At 37.3% G+C, this 18,552-nt stretch overlaps 1 protein-coding gene across 1 annotated transcript; it reads right to left on the bottom strand.

Moving 5' to 3' along the window:
* Positions 1–4,134: 4,134 nt before the first annotated feature.
* On the bottom strand, positions 4,135–5,932 carry HTR1F (5-hydroxytryptamine receptor 1F). Its single transcript, XM_049628012.1, has one exon. It carries the CDS (start codon positions 5,896–5,898, stop codon positions 4,798–4,800), a length of 1,101 nt encoding a protein of 366 aa, XP_049483969.1. The 5' UTR covers positions 5,899–5,932; the 3' UTR covers positions 4,135–4,797.
* Positions 5,933–18,552: the final 12,620 nt, after the last annotated feature.

The following is an 18,552-nucleotide window of genomic DNA, read 5'->3' as shown; positions in this document are numbered from 1 at the left end:
CAGCAAGAAGCATAGAAGCACCCCTACTTTCCTGATATTTCTTGGAGCAAGTCAACACATTTTCTAGTAATTGGCTTCCAATTAATTTTCCATTTTTGTTTTGTCTTTCTGACATAAAACTCTTGGGTACAGAGAGACAAGTTTAGGATTGAGCCAATGAATGTGAGGATTATGCTCTACTAAATTTTTAATTTTGGAACGAACATAACTGATATAGGCAAGAATTTGGAAGTGGGTTCCCAAGAAATTTGTCTTCACTTGCAAGCAGTGAACATGTAGGCTGTAGAGCACAGGAGTGGGGAGATGCAGGGAAATTGGGTTCTCCGGAGAAGGGCAAGCAAGATTGGTTTTAGAGATGCAAAATGGAAATTGGTCCCACATAAAGATTGACCCATCAACTGCCAGTAGCTGGATAAGCTGTTTATGCTGTGAATTTGACCCTGTGGGCCTATTGTGAGACAAAACAACCAAAAAACTATTAAGGTAGGCAATCCATATTCCTATACCAGTATGATAAAGACCGTATTTCATAAGCAGGAGTGGATTTTCCAACACGATTTGTACATAGCTATGTATTGAACTGAATTTAGTATACAGTAGTTTGACTTCCTATCTTCCTTTGCTGTTTTGTCCTTTGCCTTTTATATAGAATTCTTTATTTGAAAATATTTAGAAAAAGCCGAGGAAATATTAAATCTCCATTTACTTCTCTGGTGCTGGCGTATTTGAAATTGTAGCAGGATTTGAAATATTTGAAATATTTCTTACACAATTCTTACACAATTAAAATTGTACAATTTGAAATATATCTTATCTAATATTTAACAACTTTCTATGATATTTATGTTTTCTTTCTGTACCTTATCAGTTAAGTATGTGCATTATTATATTGTTACATTTGCCATGGATGTGAAAAAATATTCTTTTTTTTGTGAAAATCTTCAGCTTTTAGTTACTTGGGAAATTTTCAATGAGAGAATAAATCCTATATATTCAGGGAAGTATATCATGTTTTGTGTAATCTGTTCTTCATAAATTTTAGAGAAAGTGCTGTTAAAGAACAAAAATTCAGAGCGCCTGGGTGGGTTAGTCGGTTAAGCGTCTGGCTCCTGGTTTCAGCTCACACCATGATCTGATGGTTTGTGAGTTCGAGGCCTGCATTGGGTTCCATGCTGACAGCATGGAACCTGCTTGGGATTCTCTCTCTCCCTCTCTTTCTCTGCCCCTCCCCCACACTCTCTCTGTCTCTCAAAATAAATGAATAAACTTAAAAAAAAAAAACAGAACAAAAATTTAACTGAGTATATCTGAAGATCCAATTGGCTTTACTAAGTGATTCATGATTCCAGAACTGTGATGATTTGTACAAATGGAAGTTTTCCATAGGAAGAAGGGTGGGGAAAGGAAGTTATTAGTAAAACAAAAGGATTGTTTCAGGCAAGGTCATTTTCCCTGAGGGGAAGAGCAGGGGGTCTCATCAAGCAGATGACCTCATCTTCCTTTGGAGGACAGAGAGGGCCCATGTGATAGATTACCTCATTGGTGTTTATCAGAAAATTCCTGACTGAACTGTTAAAACTGACATTTCTGATGGAGGCTTAAACTCCAAATAGGTTAGATATTACACCTCAGGTGACTTGGCCTAAGTGATACTATTTGGAGCCTTTGGTTTTCTTTTTTATGTAAAAATAGCAGATTATTAGCTGCAACATTACCTAACATTTAAAGATCAAAGAGAAGTCACTTGTTCATGAGGGATGGCATTATCTGTACCTTCAACATGTGAGGGAAATATAAAGATGAAGTGATAAGTGCTGTAATATGTTATGGTGCCTTTGGATTAAAGCCTATTTCATACTCATAGAAATAATAAACTTGGTTCTCCCTGAGCTCTGAAGGCAGATTTAACTTGTCTTTTGATAGCATTATTTCCCTGGATTTGAGCTTAATCCCAACTCTGACTAGAGGGTGGTATGTGTATTTGGATGGGCCTCACCCTGCGTGAGATTTGTTCCTTTGGGTCGATGGGCTGTGTCTCTTAGAGGTCTCCAATATAACTAAATAAATTTCTGAGATGGGTGTAAATAAATTAATGCAACAGATTATTTCCACCTTAGCAAGATCTTTGAATGAATAAATCATAGAAATCAAATTTTAGTGAGAGAGAAAAAGAAGAACAAGCAGAGAATGATAGGGACTAGAGTAGGCTTTCGACTGTCAGCACAGCAATAGGGGTCCTGGGAGATAAAGAGAAGAGAGGAGGACAAAAGAGGCGGCCGGGAGTCTTATATAAACCTGTCATTTTCACTTGGGCCAGACCTGCTCAGCAGGGCCTATGAGGTCTCATGCATGTGTCTTTGAGTGTTTGACATGCCCCCAAACAGAAATCATCATTCCACTAACAGGCCCCTTCTCTTGAGTTCATTTCAGTTGAGAGCAGGTTGTCTCAGTGTCTCTCCATCTGTCTGCTTATTAACCTATTTGCTGTATCCTATAGCTTGTTTCCATACTATCTCTCTTCTGTTTTCTCCTTCACATTCCCATTGCCAAAATCAAGTTCAGAACTTCACCTCTTGCCTGGATTATTGATTTGCTTTCTAACAAGAAGTCAGTATCACCAGTACCCTCTCTGTTCAAATCCAGCCAGATACACACACACACACACACACACACACACACACATATTAGAATTACTCTGAACTTGTAATATTTCTACTAAGAAGCATCAGTGACCACTCGTTGACAGACTACAACCAAATGGACTGTAAACTTCTTTTTCTGGCATTTAAAGTCAGCCACAATAATGGCCAAATTCTCTTGTAATTTTTTCTTCTATTGTCCTAATTAGCTGCCAAATTCATTGCTATTTCATGAACAAGACCCATGAAATACTGACAGAATTCACTCTGAATTCCTGATGTTGCCGCCACCTGGAGGATGCTTTTCTATTTCTCTTACCCAACGGTTGCTTATTTAATATCTATTTTAAATACATTCTTTATGAAATTTTGCTGATTTTTCTCAATCAGGTGTGAACAACTTTTCCTTTGAATCATCAAAATTATGCAAACAACTTCCATGCCAGATCTTTGTTTTTTCTTTTCAATTACAGTGTTCATTTGTTTCTTTGTTTCACCTTTTTTATTTTTTAAGTAAGCTCCATGCCCAGCGGTGGGGTTTGAACTCATGACCCCAAAATCAAGAGTCACATGCTCTACTGACTGAGCCACCCAAGTGCCCCATTTTGTTTCACCTTTTAAATTGTAAATGTGTTAAGAAGAGAAACTGTATGTCATTATTTCCTGTATCTTCCATATGGTATATCTCAGTGCCTTATACAGAATGAGAACTCTGTAAATATTTGTTAGATTGAGAGTAATCTGCCATAGATACGTAAAAAATCAATGTAATGTATTCTTCAGTACCTGAACAGGAAAAATATTGAAAATACACATAAAAGTGTGGCTTAAAAAAAAGGAATGTATTATTTTTCAAATGGTCTTGTTTGATGGTATGCTTTCCAAAAGGCAGTCTATCAACTTGCAGGTTCAAATGAAATGAAATCTTCTCAGAAGCATGGTTATTTTATTTTAAAATCCATCTATAAATCAGGAAGAGAAACTTAATGGAATTGCTTTGGCTTACTGAACTAGTGAAGTGACTGGGAGATATATAAAAAATATAATATATTTATAATTAGCATAATATGAATCTTTTTACCTGTTGATTTCTACCAGTTGAAAAACCAGAGATGTTTTTAAAGTCAGTGGAAAGTTCTAAGAATTCCTATCACATTCTCTCTAATAAAAGGGATATAATGTGTAAATTGAAGGTATGGAACTGCTGAAGTGCAAAATACCACTGACATTTCAGTGAGCAAATGAGCTTGCTAACATTAACAGAAATGACGTTTAGTTTAGATTTCAAAAAAGGCATTAGGAATACAATAACTATGGTGAGTAACCTAGGGTACTTAGTGCCTTAAATTTGAGTCCTAAATCAACATGGGGGCAATTAGAACACCTCCCCTGAACCCTCTCCTGAGTTACTGTTACTAGGGTAAGGTTTTGATTTCAAATATTGAGAATACATGGTTAAGAAAATATCTTTCTAGGAATTCATATTGAACAAAAAGAAAATGTTAAATATGCACAAGTTCAGCATTCAGAATTATTTTACAATGCCTAACTTACTTTATGATTACTCTTTACTATCTAAATACAAAGATCATATCAATCTCCTGGCTGACATTTCCTCCAGTCATATTAGGAATCATTGTTGGCTGCTTCCTCCTCCCATTTTTCCCAGGATAAGGTGAAGGTGGCACAAGAGTGGTTAGGTAGGAGAAATGGGTGCATTGTGGTGAATTTTCTTTTCTCTAAAATGGCAGAATTTTATAACAAAACCATAGCATTATATAGAAATTACAGATGTGGTTAATTGAATACTCTTCTGTAATTGTCGTAGGCCATAAACCTGGAAAATCACTGTTATTAATAATAATTACTCTAATACGTATTTTCAGTTAGCCTGTTAGGGACATTGCATAGGCAAAATGTTGTTTATAAGCAGTAAATTTTCTTTGCGTTTTGAATACTCTAGAATGATGGTCAAAAGAAACATCTTTTACTCAAGAAGTTTATGTTCATGTTGCTATTAAAATATAAATTATATTCTTGTAAGTTTAGCAGTTTTAATGTATTTCCTCTAAAAGTTTAACTGTTTTGTTATTCATCATTCATTTAGTTACTTCACCTCAAGAAATCCCCAACCTTCTAATGATAAACTTTCTTTAAACTAACATCGACATCGTACAAGTTTTTGGAAGGCTTTCTTGAAGTCTTCATTAAAGATTGTATAAATCAGTGGATTTATAAGGGAGTTGAGATATCCAAGCCATGTCAAAAAATTTGACATTTCTTCAGAAATTTTACACTTTTCACAGACATTAACAACCAATTCTTTTACAAAGAAAGGAAGCCAACATATTACAAATGCACCCAAGATTAACCCCAGCGTAGTGGCTGCTTTGCGTTCTCTTGTGCCTGAGATCTTTTGCCTTCTCCAAGATTTCTCATGCTTGAAATCAGACCTGGAGCTTTTCACTGTGCTGTGAATTTTATCAAAGTCTGTTGATGGATCAGATAAAGATTTTTCTAGCATGTAGGGTGTGGAGACTAGTCTGGTGCTTTTCTCACTACTCCCCAAAAGGACTTGGCCATTCACCTCCTCCTTGGCAATCCTACTTGCTTGTCTCTTGTGGTATAACATTTTCGCTGCTTTATATATTTTGTAGTAGAGGATCAAAATCAATGTTAATGGGATGTAGAAAGCTCCGAATGTTGAGTAAATAGTCGAGACGATGTGGTCGTGTTTGATGATGCACTCATCATCGCGGCTAGTTCCTTGGTGCCTCCAGAATAAAGGAGGCATAGAGATAAAAATAGATATAATCCAAACTATTGTAATCGTAATGCCAGCATGCTTGGGAGTCCTTTTCCTGGAGTACTCCACAGCATCTGTGATTGCCCGATACCGATCCAGAGCTATAGCAGAGAGATGCAAGATGGAGCACGTGCAGCACGTAATGTCAACGCTCAGCCAGATGTCACAGACCACCTGCCCCATAATCCAGCTCTCTCTCACAATGTACACGATGCTGAAAGGCATCACCAGGACAGCTACAAGAAAATCTGTGACGGCAAGGGAGCAAATTAAATAGTTGGCTGGGTGGTGCAGCTTCCGGGTGACAATAATTGCAGCAATCACAAGGGAGTTGATGGTTGTTGTCATCAGTGCCAGCCCGGAGAGAGTGAGGGACACCAGAATTTTAGACGGCATTCTGTTTAATAGTTCTTCTGAAGTCAAGTTTTGATCAGATGAGTTTAAGGAATCCATTTTGTTTGTTTTAAAAGATTAATATAGCTGCAAAAATGGATACCTGTAACAAAGGAGGAGAAAAACAGTTCAGAGAAGTCTTCAAACATTTTTCTCTCCCTTTCAGAATGAATTTTGAAAAAGTGTATGTGTGTGTTTTCCCAGAATATTCCATGGATTTTTAAAAAATGGGAATTTAGATTATAGATTTTCTTTTTCTTTTCATTTAATTTAAAAATTCCAACGAAAACAGTAACAAACAATAACTTTCAAAACATTTCTGAAAATACAGCTCACATAAAACAATTTTTATGAGTAAACTAACCTATTACTCGGTAAAATCTCTACCATCGTAGAATTGCATTTAAAAACTATATTAATCCGAGCTATGTTTTTCTCTTCATCTATGCAGTAAAAGTTTAATAGCACATGTCATTAATACATATTTATGCATTATATAACCCAATATAAGAAAATATCATATTACAGGCAATATTCAAAATCATAAACAATTTTGTACTTAATTCAAAGTTACATTGAGAACATCATCATTGAACTCATGGAGTCTAAAGGAACTTCTAAGTATTTCATGTCAGGATATAAGTATTATAAAAAGGGAAATAAATAAAAATATAATATTTTTAGTACATTCCTAGCATTCTATGATCATTTTATGAAATGAGGAAAATGTCAGAGTGTTTAGTAGTCTTTGTGGACATAAGTAGCGAATTTGGTTTAAAAAGATGAAATAGAATTAGTGGGAGTGAAACAGCCATAAAACACTGACCATTATTACAATGACATATATGACAAAATAACTCACTTAACAAGGTGAACTTGCCAGCAAGGAGAGCTCATAATGGCACTCACTCTGAAATGGAAATTATTCTTCTTTACAAGTCACCATTGTAAGGACCCTGTAACCTTACGTCTGAAAGAGGACACTCCAAACAGGGCTTATAATTTTTGCTTTAGTCAATGCTATTGTTTAATTGTAAGCCAAATAAGAGCAATTAGAGTCTAATGAAATAGGATTAATCTTTTTTATATGATAGTATTTTTTCTTTTTCTTTTTTTTTGCATCAGCCCTTCTCTCTTTTTTAATAATTCTATAGCAGCCACCTATATCTTAGGAAAAGACAGAAGATGGAAATCTGAAGCTTTATTCTTGGTTGTAACTATTATTGTACCTCCATAGTCCTTAAATTATTTTTACTTTAAAGTCATTATGTCTTGGGGCGCCTGGGTGGCCCAGTTGGTTAAGCCTCTGACTTCAGCTCAGGTCATGATCTCACAGTTCGTGTGTTCGAGCTCTGCGTGGGGCTCTGTGCAGACAGCTGGGAGCCTGAAGCCTGCTTCAGATTCTGTGTGTCTGTCTCTCTCTCTGCCCCTCCCCCACTTTTGCTCTCCCTCTTTCTCCCTCTCAAAAATAAATAAACATTAAAAAAATTTAAAGTGGTTATATCTTATTTGTTGGAACGATAAAACACTTTACTTAGTATTATTGTATCAAGTGTTGTGTGTGTGTATAATAAAACTTTGAGGTAAGCACATCTAGTATTTTACTTGTGTTTGGTTATCAGTAGTAAATTTAATTTTTATTTTCTGATATTCATTGAAGGCAGGTGCTGATGGCTTGCTCCTAAGCAAATTGAGGGGCACAAGAAATTTGAGGGTTAAATTTGAGTGGCTCAGTCGGTTAAGTATCTAACACTTGATTTCAGCTCAGGTCATGATCTCACGGTTCATGGGATGGAACCTAGTGTCAGGCTCCTCGTGTTCACAGCACAGAGCCTGCTTGCAATTCTCTGTCTCCCTCTCTCTGCCCCTCCCCCACTTGTGCTGTCTCTCTCTCTTTCTCAAAATATATAAATAAACATTAAAAAAAAAATTTGAATACCTGTTACCCAGAAAATGAGTAGTTGTCCTGTGTATAATTGAGAAGCTATAAATCTACGTTATTTATATCAACACTTACCCCTTTTAAAGGGTAACTAGGATAGCACCAGATAAAGAATGGAAGCTAAAGTTTGCCTAGAAATTCTAAACCATTGGATGGGGCACCTGGGTGGCTCAGTTGGTTAAGCATCTGACTTCAGCTCAGGTCATGATCTCACAGTTGGTGAGTTTGAGCCCTGCATCGAGGTCTGTGCTGATATCTCAGAGCCTGTAGCCTGTTGCGAATCCTGTGTCTTCTCTCTCTGCCTCTCCCATGCTCATGTTCTGTCTCTCTCAAAAAAAATAAACGTTAAAAAAATGTGTTAATGTTTATTTATTTATTTTTTTTTTGAGAGAGAGAGAGAGAGAGAGAGAGAGAGTGTGAGTGGGGGAGGGTCAGAAAGAGGGAGACACAGAATCAGAAGTAGGCTCCAGGCTCTGAGCTGTCAGCACAGAGCCTGACACAGGGCTCGAACTCACAGACCATGAGATCATGACCTGAGCTGAAGTCGGATGCCCAACCGACTGAGCCACCCAGGTGCCCCAACATTAAAAAAAATTTTAAGAAAAAGAAATCCTAAACCGTTGGAGTGCCTGGGTGGCTCAGTCGGGTAAGTATCTGACTTCGACTCAGGTCATGATCTCATGGTTCATGGGTTTGAGCACCAAGTAGGGCTCTGGGCTGACAGCTCAGCCTGGAGCTTGCTTTGGATTCTGTGTCTCCCTCTCTGTCTGCCCCTCCTCAGTTCCCACTCCATTTCTCTCTGTCTCTCAAAAAATAAAATGAAATGTTAAAAAACAAAAAAAGAAATTCTAAACCTGTGGTTTTCCAATTTAGCTTGCCTCAGAACCATCAGTAGGACTGTTAAAACACAAGTTATCGGGTCCCACCCTTTGGAGTTAGAGATTCAGTAACACTGGGGTGGGGCCCTCAAACTTGCATTTCTAACAAGTTCCCCGGTGTTGCTGCTGCTGTTGGCCCAGGGAGTTAGGGGTTTGGGGAGAACCCAACAGGGCTGTTACTCAGCTGTTTGTCTAAGCCTTTTGCTGCTACAGCATCAATGACTTCTTGGTTGAGAGCAGCTCTGACATTTCTGTTGTACAACTTTCTCAGCATCTCTCTTTCTCACATTCTTAAATTATTTCTTGGAATTTTCCAAATAAATAATCTTACTCTAGCTTTTCTTCTGCTGTTTCCCTGGCTATTTTTATTGCTGACTTTTTACAGTACGGCTTAGACCTCCTGCTCTAGGGCTATTATTTCCTTCTCCCACATCATTTCCACACTTTCCAGCATGTGGTGAGAGTTATGTCATATGACCGACCATATTTTCTAAACCAAATACTGGATCGCAGGGCCTGAGGCTTAATGGCATGGTCATCTGCATCATCAGGATTATCATGAAAGTCCTTGATATGTGCTTTCAAGATCAGTGGACCTCACAGTTTTTAGCTAATTTCCCTGGAAATATCTTTAGGCAGTTAATGGTCATAGGTGAAATGCTTACTCCAAGCCAATTAGACATATTAGAAACACAGTAGATTAATTAGTTTCTACCTTCCTCCTAATCCCCCCCCCATTCTCTCATCATAAAACTTGTACCAAATATTCAATTAAAAAACTAAATATTTCTTGATTGGTTAATTATTTATTTATTTAGTGTTTAATTAATTATTATTGAGTGTTATGTGAATTTATCTACTGCTTATTTAGTGTTATAGGAGTTGATTTAATAGCGATGACATTTTCTGTATTATAAACAAAAATAACTTCCTACTTAAATTTGCCTGATAAACAGTTTTGACATAAGAGTCTCTTCAAGAGGCAATTCTGAAATTACATTTTGAATAGAATATTGAATAAGAGAAACTATTTGGAGATAGTTATGTGTGTTTTCATAATAAAAGTGAATTCTGTTGGTAAGTGGACCAGCTTAATATTAGTGGCTGAATTATTTGATAATTCAGCTGAATCCTCTAAGAATCACATTGTAGCATTTAAATTAGGCTCAATAAAATGGTAGTTAGTGCTAAGGAAAAAATCAAAATGAGTCATATAAATTTGATTGCAGTTTCTAAGAAATCGTCCCATTATTAAATTTAGAAAACTAATCTTCTGATAGTTGTATTTATTGAACAAAGAAAATGGAAAACAAATGTAACCAATCACAATTGAGTTTCGTTTCCTTTTTGTTTTATTTTCCTTGCCACTTCCAATTAGAATTTCAATAAATCGGGGTGCCTGGGTGGTTCAGTCAGTTGAGCATCTGACTTCGGCTCAGGTAAATGATCTCGAGGTTTGCGGTTCATGGGTTTGAGCCCCACATTGGGCTCTGTGCTGACAGCTCAGAGCCCGGAGCCTGCTTCGGATTCTGTGTCTCCCTCTCTCTCTGCCCTTCCCTAGCTCATGCTGTGTCTCTTTTTCTCTCTGTCTCAAAAATGAATAAACATTACAAAAAAGAATTTGAATAAATCATCTACCTTCATTAATTCATGCATGGCCTCCAATCAGATTCTTTCCTGTTCCTTTACATCTTAAGGTCGCATTGTGAGTCCTCACAGTGCTAGGGACTGCTAGGGACCACCTCTAGGTTACTGGACATAGACTAGGTCACACGTCTCTCCTACTCTTAGAACATAGATGGCAGTCTATATTTTGAATGGGAAATAGCATTACTTGTTAAGCAGAGCTGGAAGTCTCATAAATTATATGTAGCCTTCTTGATAATAACAAAGAGAGAAAAATTTCCCCAGGCTTTCCTGAGAATTAATATTTGTCAATTTATTGATCTAGCCACCATATATTTACTCTACTTGCACAGTTGTTTTTATTATGTTCAGCTGTTGGTTTGATCTTAATGTCCAAGTATATTTCATTCATATTAAACTATAAGTTCATCGAGTCATAGTTTGGTTTACTTTATACTATAAATAATGAGGGGGAGGGGGAGGAGGAGGTCATACAAAAGCAGTTTTGTTTTTGTTTTTTTTAGAGAGAGAAAGAGAGAGAGAGAGAGAGAAGGAGAAGGAGAGAACATACACACATGTGTGCACAGGTGCATGAGCGAGGGAGGGGTAGAAGGAGAGGGAGAGAAGGAATACTAAGCAGGTTCTATGCCCAGTGCGGGCTTGATGTGGGGCTTGAATCTCACAAACTGTGAGATCATGACTTGAGCCAAAATCAAGAGTCGGATGCTTAGCGGACTGAGCTACCTAGGCGCCCCGAGGTAGGTACAGTTATTATCTCCCATTTCATAGATAAGAAAACTGACGTACTGAAGTTTAATAAACTTCTCTACAATGACAACATAACAAACAATTGGTAGAATAAACTCATTCTCTTAATCATCATGTTCCTGTCAGTGAAAAATTTAGTACTTTACATAATAACTCTCTTCTAGTCATGAGATCTACGAAGTAGCTATTTTGTAAAGTAACCATTTGTAAAGATTTTGTTATAGAGTAAGAAGTAGTTTCAAGGGGAGGCAAATACCCAGTAGAATGAACCACTGAAACACAAGACATATTTTATACAGCCATGACTTGGAGCTCTGCTTAAGCAGAAGCTGGTCTTCCAGGCTGCTGGTTATTAACTACAGGCTATTAACTACATTAGGAAGAAAAGCTTACTTTTAAACTTGGGTAAGATAGGCCGTAATTGACTGGACCATGTTTAGCTTAAATATACACTGGCTTTATGTAAATGTATAGTATAAAGTAGCCACAATATTAAATAAGATGGGGATCTTTGTATTTTCATTTTATTCGGTTGGCTTTACAGAACGCTGTGGAATATAATATCTTGTATTTCTCCGTTTGACACAGTAAATTATCCTAACATGCCAAGATACAAATTGAAGCACAGGGTTAAGATAGTAACATCTTGAGACTCAATCCCAAGATAATTATGAGAAATCTGTCCATATCTGAATAACAAGAAAGGAGAACTCCTTTCATATATTTTCACTTAGCTTTTTTCCTATCTGAAAGCATTGAAATTGCTAGCAAGTAGTTTTTCTCTTCTTCAAGATTTTAAGGCTAGTTTTTTATAATTTAAAATACAGGTTCTCATTCAGTAACTTCAATTATTTCTACCCATTTTTTTACTTTGATTACTATGATAGTAGTGGCTATTATTGTCTGTAGATTAAAACTATTTTAATGAATGTACTTGGAATTGATATTAGTAGTCATGCATTGTAGAGAAAATTATAAACAAATTATAAAGAATTTGTTGGCTATTTCAGACATGACATGGTTAAATGATGATAATTTTATATTACCTAGCTATGACTTAGCATAGGACAAATCTGAACTGTCATTTGGACAGAATGACAAAATATCAGAGCACACAATGGTTGAACCTCCTGATTTGTCTCCTAAGTTTTGAGCACCAATCAATAAAATTTATTAAGCAATGCAGTGTGTGTTAGGTTCTACATGTGATGCATATGCATAAAAGATGCAGCCCATGCCATTAAGGAGTATATTGTTTGTTTATCAGTAGTTCAGGAAAAAAGGCATATACCTATTCATCAAACATTAATTTAGTTTCAGCTTTGTAGCTGGCACTCTGGATATAAACATGAATGTGTCACTAAACATTTTCTCAAAGAGTTCATTAGCAGGCTTTACAGATCACTGCACTATGACGAGGTAAGTGCATTATGGGAGTCATTTGAAAAAGTTTCCAGGCATCTACACCTTGCATTTCTTATAATAGTAGGGATGTTACCAGCCGTACTTATTGGGTATTCACTATTAAGAATGTTGATATTGAGGGGTGCCTGGGTGGCTCAGTTGGTTAAGTGTTCCACTTTGGCTCAGGTCAAGATCTCACGGTTGGTGAGTTTGAGTCCTGAGTGGGCTCTGCACTGACAGTGCGGGGTCTGCTTCAGATTCTCTGTCTCCCTCCTTCTTTGCCCCTCCCCCACTCTCTCTCTCTCTCTCAAAAATAAACATTAAAATAAATAAATAAAATTAAAAAAAGAATATTGATATTGAAATTGTTGTCTATCAGTTGGCAACTAAAGTGTTAAAAATTATAATAAGTGGTGTATCTAAAAATATACATTCTAAAATAAGTGTTTTAGTTCAAGTCAATCAAGGCAACTATTGAAAATTGTTCCCTGATCTTACTGAGAATTGATAATAGAAATACTGAATATGGAAAACTCTCAGGCAGGATTTTGAATATAATTGCTGTTAGTTTAGCAGAAGTTGAGGGAGGTTTCAGCATGATGAACAATATTGTTGCTATTAAAAAACCTTCCTAACTTCTTGAGACCACAAGTTCTGCGAAGATGTTGCCCACTGGGCCACTGAGGTGGGTAACAGGCCATGGATGTGGTTTCTACATGGCCGTGAACTTCCCTGGGAGGCTGCTGAGCAGACTGAAACGGCGGCTGGGGCAGGAATCATTGCTCCCTGCTGCTCTACAGCCATCCAGCATGCCAAGGTGACACTGGTGAGATTGTTGTCGTTGGGACGTGTTTCTGGACCCAGGTCATGTGGGAATCTGACATCGAGGTTCCTCACTGGCGATGGTGCACAGACAGGGTGCCTATCAGTATTGATTATGGTTCCAGGCCACACCACATCTTTGTAATTAGTCCCTTTGTATATAAATTCTTATTGAATTATCCTAATTTGAGTTTGTCATCTACTTCCTGTTGGGACCCTGACTGATAATAAAAATTGTAACTCCTTGGGAATGAGTGTAACTAACAGTGACTAGTTTGGTAGTGAGCATGTATCCAAAGACAAGTGAATCTTAGTAATTTTGTATGTTTCCCAGGAAAAGGGGAATTTTTTTCCCCCTCACTGGACATTCAGCCTTTATTTCAGTTTAGATTTCTTGAAATGCTTATACCACCACATGAAGCCTAAGAATGAAGCCAGTACTTATAACCTGAAATGTACCATGTGATACATGCATTGGTAAATATGTAAAACAGAAGCCATGATCATTCATAGGAGATTGTAGCCATCCTGCCTGGGAAGACCAGAAAAGATCTCACATTGGAATTTAACCTTAAACTAAGACTTGAATGAGTGTCAATAGATTTTGGGGTGTGTGTGTGGGGGGGGGGGGAATAGGATGTAGTGAAGGCCTTTGAGAGAGGAAACAGTTTGCAAAGGTACAATATCAGGAGGAGTATGGTAGGAGAATAATGTGAATGGGTATGGCAGTTGAGGCTGAAAAATTGGACAGGAAGCAAGAGTTTTATATACTGCAAAGCTGGAGGCCATCCAGAGCCACTGGAAAACGTGAAGCAGAATTAGGTAAAGGTTAGAGGCTCTGATAGGAGATTATTAAGTAGGCTAGGTGAGAGTGAATCTCCAGCCAAGGAATGAAATAAGGGGATGAGGACAGAAAATAATTTTAAGCCCCTTTCTAGTGTATGATAGGATTTGACAGTTAACTTAATTTGGGAGATGATGAAGCTTGAGGTAAATGGAAGATCCTAGAACAACTCCTATGTTCCATTGTGGGCAATCAATTGGGAGATGATATCATATACATGAAGGGAACATAGGAAAAGGAGGTTTCATGGGGAGGGGAAAGGGTCATTTTAAAAGTAATAGTTTCAAATACACCGAGACTATCATAGGAGACAGCCTGTATGGAATTATCTAGAAGGAAGATCTGGATTGGAAATTTAATTCATACATTATTAGCTGAATCCCTGCATATCTATAAAATCAATAGGGATTGGTGACAGCAGTGCCCTGAAGAATGAATGGGAGATGAAGAATTAGAGGAAGTATGAAGCATTTCTTTAAGAGGTTTGACTACTAATGAAAAACTTAAAATTTAGAAACTTCAAAAGCTAAAAACACAGAAACTCTGAGTTTAGAGATTTGAGTTTTTAAATTTTTTTAATGTTTATTTTATTTTTGAGAGAGAGAGACAGAGTGCCTATGGGAGAAGGGCAGAGAGAGAGGGAGACACAGAATCTGAAGCAGGCTCCGGGCTCCGGGCTGTCAGAACAGAGCCAGACGTGGGGCTTGAACCCATGAACAGTGAGATCATGACCTGGACCCAAGTCGGTGCTCAACTAACTGAGCCACCCGGGTGCACCGAGATTTGATTTTTTTTTTTTTAAACACAAACATAACTTGGTGTATTTATGCAGCATGGGAACAAAAGCTCTCAGGCAAAGTAAAAAGTTAAATTATAAACTTAACTGCCATTTCTTTATTTCTTTATTACATCTTCCCTCATTAGAATACAAGTTCTTTAAGAGCAGAAATTTTAATTCCTGGGCCTAGCACAAAATTTGGTTCATAACAGTCACTTAAAATATATTTGCTGAATGATAAATAATGAATGAAAAATACACTGTGTTGATTCAGAGTGAGGGAAGCATGTATTCTTACAACATGGCTGACATAAACTGGTACAATCCCACGGACACAATGTAGCAAAGACCTTTGATACAGTCATTCTATTTCTAAGAATCTATCCTATAAGTATATTTCCATGTATGAGAAATGAATATGTCCAGCAATATGTACAAATTATTGTGCTTACTTATAATGAACAAGAAAACTCTATATTTTGATATGAAAAGACTTCTAAAACACATTTTAAAGTGAAAAATCAGAGTGTAAAAAAGTATGTATAGCATGTTACTATTTGTGTAACATAAAGGATATGTATGAATATAGTTGCTTTGTTTATACATAGAATATCTCTGGAAAAATACACAAGGAACTGGTAACTGTGGTTGTCTCTGGGGGATAGAAATAGGGAAAAGTGTTTGGAAAGAGTATCTAAAATTTTATACTCATTATGCATTTATCTATTTCTTAAAAGTAATAAACTAACAAAGCAAAAAAGCCGCCACGAATAAATGTAAATGAGCCCAGTAGTTTGTGTCAAACACCTTCCTAAATGCTTTGTCTGTATGGTCTTATTTGAGACCAGGGGAAAAAAGATAAGTGGAGGAAGTAAATTTGTAGCTTGTAAACTCGTGTGCACATATGTATTGGGGGAGGGTGGAAAATGGAAGGAATGTGGAGGTTTTTATGTGTCGTAGACAGCGTTTTCTTTTTGAATAGGAGACGTTATCATATGTTGAGGGGGAGGAGGCAGGGATCAAGAAAGGTAAGAAGAACATTTGGCACCCTTGCTAGAGAGTAGGAAGGGAATGATCAAAGGCAGAAAAAAGAATGCTGTGTATTGCCTAATGCTGTTTGGGCATTGTTCTTTACTACAAGTGCAACTTTAGTTTGGAAATGCTCAGTAGCCCTAGCATAAGAGTGGAAAATAAATGTTGTCAGATCATATACCTTTCTGTGGGAGAAGCACAATGAGGACATTTGCAGAGAAGTAGCTGAAGTCAAATGATAAAGATACCAATTGGGAAATAAGTTTAGATTATAACTGGAGGAGGTAGCATCTTAACGGAATGGGTGAATTTCATGAGGTAAGTGAGAATTATTTCTAGGCTGAGCAATTATCTTGTCCAATTGGCCACAAAAATTCTCCCTTAGCCCGTGGTTTTCTATTGCCCAGTCCAGTCTCAGAAGGTAGCCCACCGGGGTAAAATTCTTTCAGAATGGCTCCAGCTAGCTCTTCTCTGAGCAGTCCTCACAGGGAAGCATCTGAACTCATCTGGCACATTACCACCTGGGGGACTTTCCTCTAGCTCAAGGATTCTCAAAGTGTAGTTCCTGGAGAGCAGCATCAACATCAGGTGAGAACTTCTAGAAATACCAATTCTTGTCCCCTTCGCTGCGACTGAATCAGAAACTTTGGGAGTGTGTTAGAGCCTCTAGAGCTTTTGTACACATGCTTAAGTTAGAAACAACCACTCTAGCTGTTCCCTCTTACCTGAGATTACCACTTGGCTAATTAACTCCATAACCTCCTTTAAGTCTTTGCTTTAAATTCCCAGAACTCTGTGTAACATTTCAACCCACCTTAACCTTTATTCCTTCTCCTGATACCCCCTTCCCTTCATCTTCCTCATCAGCCTTATTTTTCTTTAGCACTTATCATTTCCTGTACTATATAATTACTTCATGGTTTTTGTCTAATTGATTTCAATACAGGGATATTTTCTGTGTTGATATTGATATATTTTAAGTTCCCAGAACAGTGCCTGATGTATAATAGGAGCTCAATCAATATTTGTAAAATGATTACTTGTCCATGGTCTCAATAAAGAGCCATTTCCAAAGCAGTCACCTTTCCTGGGTTTGTGACAAAGCAGCTGGCCAGCAACAGTCTCCCAACCTTAGGCTTTTCCAGGTATGGGTCTCCCACCAACCCCAGCTTTCCAGACTGTAGGAACCATGAATCATGCTCTTTGGGCAGTCTCCTTGGAGTTCCTCTCTCTCAGTTTGAGATGAGACCTCCACCGTCATCCCCAAACCACCCTTTACCTCCAAACACATTTCCTTATAGAAAGGGTGGGGGGAGGGAGCAAATTCTCAGAAAATCTATGACTTTCTCCAAACATCATCCTCACCCTCTTTTCCAATTCTTACCTCTTCAATTTAACACTGTAATAATCTTGAGGTATTGAAGGCTCACTTTTCCCCACTGCTTTCTCAGTTTTGAATAGGGCATAGTTTAGTATAACATCTTGTATTAGAATATGATATAGTTGATATCCATTTTCTTAGGGTGTCAGCCCAAACTAGAATGTTTAATTTTTATTTATGCTACATGCTCTTCTTGGCTTTTAGAGTCCATTCTTTATATTTTAGTCCACTCTTTATATTTTTATATATTTTATATAAAGCAAGTTTGTTTTTTTGTTTTGTTTTGTTTTGTTATGAGAGAGAGAGAGTAGGGGAGGAACAGACGGAGACAGAGAAATCTTAAGCAAACTCCACACCCAGCACGGAGACCAGCTTGGGGCTATATCTCATGACTGTGAGATCATGACCTGAACTGAAATCAAGAGTTGGATGCTTAACTGAGCCGCCTAAGCACCCCAAAGTGAATATTTTTAAAACATGACTTTTCTGTCCTTCAAAATTGCCAATGACCTCCCATTGCACTTAGAATAAAGTCTAGATCTTTAACCATGCCCTCAAGGCTCTTATGAATTGGTGCTTGCTTACATTTTCAGTCTTCTATGGTATCAATTCCTGTATGCTCCTTACTATTCTTGAGGCCACACAGGCCTTCACAGGTTTGGTTTTTTTTTTTAAGATTTTATTTTTAAGTAATCTCTACACTGAATGCAGGGCTCTAACCCACAGCCCCGAGATCAAAAGTCTCACACTTCACTGACTGAGCCAGCCAGGCACCCTGAGCCTTCTTAGTTTTGCTACTTGATGAAATCAAGCTCTTTCTTAGGTTAATGGCATTTTAACTTCCTGTTCCCTCTGCTTGGAAATCTCTTTCCTAGATAACTGGTTCTTTCTTTTTAAAGTTTCAGACATTCTCATATTACATTATGTTTCATCATAGTATTTATCCCTCTCTAAAATTCTTAGTTTTTTACTTGTGCATTATCTGTTTCCCTTGTTAGAATATATAATTCATGAAAACAAGGATCTAGAATTTTGGTTCAATCCTGTGACTTCAGTGTCAAGAACCTAGTATGTAAGATTTCAATAAACAGTTGACAAAGATTTTATTGTATGCCTCCTAGATGCTAGGCTCTATACTTTAACACAATTTTGATTAAAAACATTTTTTAGCCCCTGCCCTTAAGAAACTTTCAGTTAGAGTATGAAAGGAACAAGAAAAGAGCTTACTTTTCTTGTGGT

Source organism: Panthera uncia, chromosome C2, assembly GCF_023721935.1.
Source record: "Panthera uncia isolate 11264 chromosome C2, Puncia_PCG_1.0, whole genome shotgun sequence".
In the NCBI taxonomy this organism is placed as follows: Eukaryota; Metazoa; Chordata; class Mammalia; order Carnivora; family Felidae; genus Panthera; species Panthera uncia.
The sequence above is the reverse complement of the archived record's forward strand: the minus strand, read 5'-3'. Positions and strand labels throughout refer to the sequence as shown.